The sequence below is a fragment of the Plectropomus leopardus genome, chromosome 22, assembly GCF_008729295.1.
Source record: "Plectropomus leopardus isolate mb chromosome 22, YSFRI_Pleo_2.0, whole genome shotgun sequence".
In the NCBI taxonomy this organism is placed as follows: domain Eukaryota; kingdom Metazoa; phylum Chordata; class Actinopteri; order Perciformes; family Serranidae; genus Plectropomus; species Plectropomus leopardus.
Window position 1 is genome coordinate 10,887,862 of NC_056484.1, and position 6,214 is coordinate 10,894,075.

Sequence of the window (6,214 nt, forward strand, 5' to 3'; positions counted from 1 at the left end):
ATGGCAAAAATGTCAAAATATGACACGTCAAAACAATGGCTAAAAACAACATAGTATAGAACAATGAGACACATTATAGTGTAGCATGTTGAAGAAACGACCAAAAACAAGCAAGAACATCATATTTCAACATGCTAAAAAAAGGACCAAAAATCGCATACTATACTATGGCAAAAATGTCAAAATATGACATGTCAAAAAACTTTTGGTTGTTTTTGTTTCACCAACATGCTACACTATGTTTGCCTTACTATAGTAAGCAATTTTTGGTGGTTTTGACGACATGCTATAAACATTGTCATTACATGAAGAAGAATTTGGTCGATGACAGTAGCCTGGATGTCATCAGATATTACTGTTCTTTGTCTTAATCGATTTCACTCCCCTTTCAGATTATGTCCATTGTACAACCTTCAGCAGCCAGTGCTCTCTAAACTGACTTATACTGGATCCCTCCCATAATTATCTCTATCTGTGAATGAGTTTGAGTCCTGTTTAAGCTGTGACACCTGTGCTTTTATTGTGTTTAACTTTTGTCTCCTGTGCTAACAATTATGCAACACAGTGCAAATGTGTTTGCAAGTTGTGTATAACCAGGTGAAAAGTGACTATGGTTTTTACCAAAAGAGTGAATAATTCAATAAATAGATTCAGGCCACTATGCAATTAGTTCAGACAACAGGGTTTATGGTTTTAGCAATTATCAAATACTTAACATTGAGTTCAAAGCACATCAAAATAACTACTTCCTGTGTCCTTTTTTTCTCTCAGTCTCTATGGGGCAGTTGGTCTATTCTGGGGCCGGACCATCGATTTTTCTTCGCTGGTGATACTGGCTACTGTGCTTCCTTCCAAGAGATCGGACGACGTTTTGGACCATTTGATCTTGCAGCAATCCCCATTGGAGCTTATCTACCCAGGTGATGTATATACACGTAAACTTACTGTCCACTTTATTAGGTACACCTGTACAATCTAACTTAACTGCTCTGCCAAAAAGTCTACTTTAAAAATGTTCAGTTTTTGTTGCATCATGAAGGTTGTATATTGTAGCACAGACTTTTTCTCAGCAGATTTTGGGAAAAACACGGCTGAAACTAATTTTGATAACGATGGTTCAAGATGAACACTTGATCCAAACTGAGCCATCAAGGACTCTGCCTGCTGTATCCATCGACGCCCCGTGAAGCAGAATTTATGGCAGAGATTTATTAGCAATAGATTATACAAGTGTACCAAACAGAGTGGCCACTGTGTAAGACACAACACTAGAGATTGTCATATTTAATAGACCATGCACAGCCAGACATATGTATACTGTTTTGTTCTTCCAGGGATATGATGCAAGGGCAGCATGTAGATCCAGAGGAGGCTGTGCTGATTCACCAAGACCTTCAGGCCAAACAGTCCGTCGCCATTCACTGGGGAACCTTTGCTCTTGCCTATGAGGTAGGAGTATATACACAAAATAGTTTCATTCACATTCTTGCCAAGAGTTTGATGAGGAGTTTGGTAACACTCATCTCAGTTTGAATTCACATTCAACGTGCCAAAAGTTGGGTGAGTATTTCTGTGTTCAATGTTTGACCTGTCGCTCGGCCCCATGAGCAGATGGTTAGCTTAGCGTTCGATTTACAAGAAACTGGCTCCGTTTAAATGTAAGAAAATTCTATGCTATACTATGGCATGTCCCAACGTGCAATTTTATGTTGTTTTCAGCTATTTTTTGAACGTCATATTTTGATTTTTTTTTATGTTTTCTAATTGGTTGTGTGCTTGGCCCAGTCTTTGCTGGTTGCCTGGCAACAACCAAACAACCTCTCCTTCTGCCACCCTCCTTGGAGTCTGGTTGTTGCCAGGCAACCAGGAAAGATGTTTGATAAATCATGTTAACTACTCAGATTTTTAAAACTATTTGAGAAAATTAATCAAATAATTGTTGATTGAAGCTCCAGTGGTGATAGGTAGATTTTATCAACTTCTGACAGAGCCACGCCTGCCATTTCTAGTCTTTTCTAAGCCAGTATCATCTACACTGCAGGGCCTAGTGACAGGTCAAACATCATTTAACAAATACTAGACTTTCAAAGAAATACTCACCAAACTGTTGGCACATTCATCACTGCACACAATGACACTGGTGTCCATCTTCTCATCTGACTTTGCAAGAATGTGAATTTCCCGCAAACTATTCTACAAACCCACGGCAGTGAGTCAGAGGTTGCATTAATGCTACAGTTGGTTACTTTATATTTGTTGAAATCTATGTTCACATAGCAGTAAAAGGGACAGATAGTCTGTGAAAAAACACTCCTCCTTCCCTATTACCATGTTAACGAAAACAACCAATCAGAGCCAAGGAGTCTCTGATGCCGCTGTCAATCACTGCTGATCAGATATGAATCAAGACTGTGTTCCAGCATTTCACACCTCAAATGTTTTCAGAAACATTTTCGCGCATTTTTTTAGCTGTAATGAGAGTTTGTGATCCGGCTATCTTCTACAGTTAAAAGGAAGGAACAAACCCCGCCCACCAGCTGGACCGACTCTCCTTTTACAACTAAAGATAAGCTAAATTTTTTCGGAAAACATCTGATGTGAGAGAGGGGCAATGTAGTAACACAATATGGATTCATATTCGACCGGCAATTGTCTTCAGAGGCAGCTGGTTAGGAGGAGGGACATTTTGTCACAGACAGCTCCGTCTAATTTACTTATTTCTGAATATTGTGATAGTTTCAAAGTCACCAACTGTAGATTTAAACTGTTTTAGCTGCAGCTTAACAAACAATTAACATTTCTTATATTTCAGAGCACTTTTGTCTCTGTAGCACTCTGGCTTATACTTCTCTCTGTCATAGCAGTAAGAGTCAAACACGTTTATCTGCTGTGATTAATTAATTACTTACTAATCAAAATGGTTTCTCTGTCCAGTACTACCTGGAGCCACCGGTTCGTCTCAGAGACGCCCTGGAGCAGAAAGGACTGAAGCCAGAAGTCTTCTTCACTTTGCACCATGGGGAGTCTCGCCTTATAGCTTCACAGGACGGAAACGTCTTTGATTGATTCTCTCTGCAGCATCTGTAACAAAAAGCAGAACTTTATTTTGATGGACTTCAATGTTTAAAGTTTGAAATGCATACGTGTATGCAGATTAAAAAGACCCACATTACTGTTTACATGCTGAATGTTTGTGCTGTGCCATTGACTCGTGGTGGGACAGTACTACCTACAGGAGCTGCGACTCCACTATAAAATATTAATTAGGTTTAGGGAAAAGTGTGTGTGTGTAAGGCAAAAGCTGCTTCTTGTGTGCAACATTTAAATATAAGTGTAACACGGGAAAGAGCACAAGTAAAAGAAAAACTTTTTATCCCAAAGAGCAGTGTTCCCCAAACTTCTCCTTCAGTACTATTTGTTCTACATAACAAGTTGATCATTTCAATCAGCTGTTGGAGCAAGAAGAGATCTAAAACATGCAGGACAAGTGGTACTCAGGGAGGTTTGGGAAACGCTGTCTTAAGTGATGACCCATGACAGAGTAAAATCTTTTTTGGATATTTTCTATCATATACAATACATAACAGAAATACAAACCACTGACTGTACAATTAACCCAAACAGTGAATGCAGCAACATCAGCAAGTTTGAGTAAAATGAGCTATTTGGATTCATTTTGAGCCAATTATTTGCTGTGAATATTACATCAAAAATGTGTTTTCCAGTATTTTTATATTTAATTTTACCAATCCTACATACTTAAAAGGGCTTTATTTTTGACAAATGTATTTTTCTCTGACACTTGGCCATTGTGGGATTAGCCCTCGAGTTGTTTGAACTGGTTATTTTCTACTGCAGAGTGAAGGCTCTGTGATTGGAGCCTGTGTTCAGGTCAGACGTTACCATCTTAAACTTTAAAATAATTTCAATTTGTTCCCCACTTGATCCCCACTAGAGGTCACCAAAGCTTCATGGGGGGTTGTGAGGTTTTCTTGATTGTAACGAAACTTTTTTTTTTAAAGTATACATCAGCAATTCAGTCATTTCTGTAAAGAAAACTAAACAAAAGTGTTATTTTTAAAGTTTAGATTTTTTAAGCTAAAAACTTTTAATAACAGGGACACGGTGAAGACCTGAACACAATTGATATTCAGAGCTTTCAGCCTCGTGCAGCATCAGAAAAGTGAGCAGTTCAAACAACCAAAAAGCCAACAGAACAATGACCAGGTGTCAGATAAAACAAAACATTGAACATGTCAAAAAGAAGCCTATTATGTGTTTTACACAATACAGACATTGCATAAAGTTCCTAAAATAATAGTGGAAAAATCTCTGCACTATGCAGAAATTTTTACACAAACTTCCTGCAGTTGATGCATTCACTATTTTGCGTAATTGAAGTTTATCAATTGATCTGTGGTGTTATTGTTATGCATTGAATGTATTGTAAGACATCCATAAAATATGGCACTCAGTTGTCTTATCTAACAATGACTGTACTCAGTGATAGAAAAGGGGCCCCTTAAAGAAAAAGGTTTGGAACCACTGCTATAGAGTAAAAGTACAAGTTTTGTATTTTAGAGACATTTCTGCAGCAAAATATTGTGTCCATAAAATGATAGCTTGAATTTTGGTGAGCTTTCAGTCCCGAGGAGAAAATATTTCTTCCATAAACAATGATTCAGACTGCAGGAATAAACAAATCTGCATGCTTGTGTCATCAGTCAGCGTAAAGTATCTGGTCAAGAGGCCAAAACATGACCAGAACTCTAAAAGCAGAGCTCTTAAATGGAGATATTAATATAGGTAAAGTTTGTGTGTGGTGAAACACAGACCTCAAGTATGAAGCTGGACTGGAGACGGTTTGCTGCAAGCTTTATGTTGACACAAGGCTGGACTCTGAAGTTCCTGTGAGCTGTGAAAAAACATAAAAAACAAACTATTATAAAGTTATTCAAGGTGGTGATTTTTAAAGGGTGGTGCTAGCTAATGCCACAATACAGCACTGTTTTTCTGAATGTACTCTGGCCAACCCACAATTACACGTGTAAGAGGAAACCCATGGTCTGATATTAATCCCAAACTGCTGTCTGCTATTACAAAGTGCTGCTGAAGGGCTGTCAGCTGCACAGAGGCTGAGCTGGGTTCAGCTTTATGCACTGCAGATATTGTGCATTGCTTCTGCTTCAAATGTTTGGTTCTTGATGCTCTGAAACCACAACACCAAGACTTTTTTCTCTCTTTGCTTTTCAGTTCTTAGAATTAAAACCAGATGGATTTGCAGCAGAATAAATTTACTACTAAGCTGTTCCAGTAATTTTTATTTTTGGTTGTATTTTTTTAATGCTGAATCTTTGAAGCCTGAATGTACGACAGTTGAAAGCACAATGCTGAGTTAATGTTGTAGCCTGGTTGTAACTACAAGGCCAAACTTTGACTTACACTTGATCCATTTCATTGAATTCCCATTAAAATAACTTGCGTTACAAGTGTGTTTGTTTCTTATTGTCAACAGCAATTCAGAGCAAGAAAACACCTTACATTTTTTAAGCATGATGGAACATTACAATAAAAAACCCATTATTTACAATTCCAATAATATTTGACTACTACACATCCAACCCGCCAAGCTTTTGGTAATCTTTATTATTAATGTATTAAATGGTTTCTCAGCCTGAAAAAAACCTTGTTAGCACGATGTTAAATGATGATATTCGCATTATATTTACTGTGAAGCACAGATACCGTCTACAGAAAATCAAAGTCTCTAATTGTGGCGCCCCCAAGTGGTGGTGTCAAAAGAGAATCCAAGTTATTACACAGAATTGCACACTGCATGATGCATGTATTGTTGGTTCACTGAGTCATCAGGGTTGGTATTTGAAACCTAAAAAGTATAGTATGTCCTAAAATAAATAACAGTATCATATATATATATATTCTAAAAATGGAAACACAAATCTTAGTGTAATATGTGATGTAATAAAAATTTTTTTAAAAGAATTTTAGTATAATGTCATAAAAATGTGACCCAAAAAGTCACACCATAGTATGTCATAAAAATATTATTAAAATGTTCTTGCATGTGTCATAAAAGTGTAAAAAAAATAAAATAAATAAATAAATAATTGAATAAGTCATTGTATAGTATGTCAATAAATGTCACAAAAACATTTTCAAAAACAATCTGTACGTCATGAAAAAGTCATTGAAG

General features: G+C 37.0%; 1 protein-coding gene across 1 annotated transcript; it reads left to right on the top strand.

Annotated features, from left to right (window-relative positions):
• Positions 1 to 687: 687 nt before the first annotated feature.
• Positions 688 to 4,621, top strand: LOC121961696 (N-acyl-phosphatidylethanolamine-hydrolyzing phospholipase D-like). The gene is made up of 3 exons (XM_042511761.1): positions 688 to 920; positions 1,335 to 1,449; positions 2,935 to 4,621. The coding sequence occupies exons 1-3, from the start codon at positions 688 to 690 to the stop codon at positions 3,064 to 3,066; spliced, it is 480 nt and encodes a 159-aa protein (XP_042367695.1). The 3' UTR covers positions 3,067 to 4,621.
• The last annotated feature ends 1,593 nt before the right edge of the window (positions 4,622 to 6,214 follow it).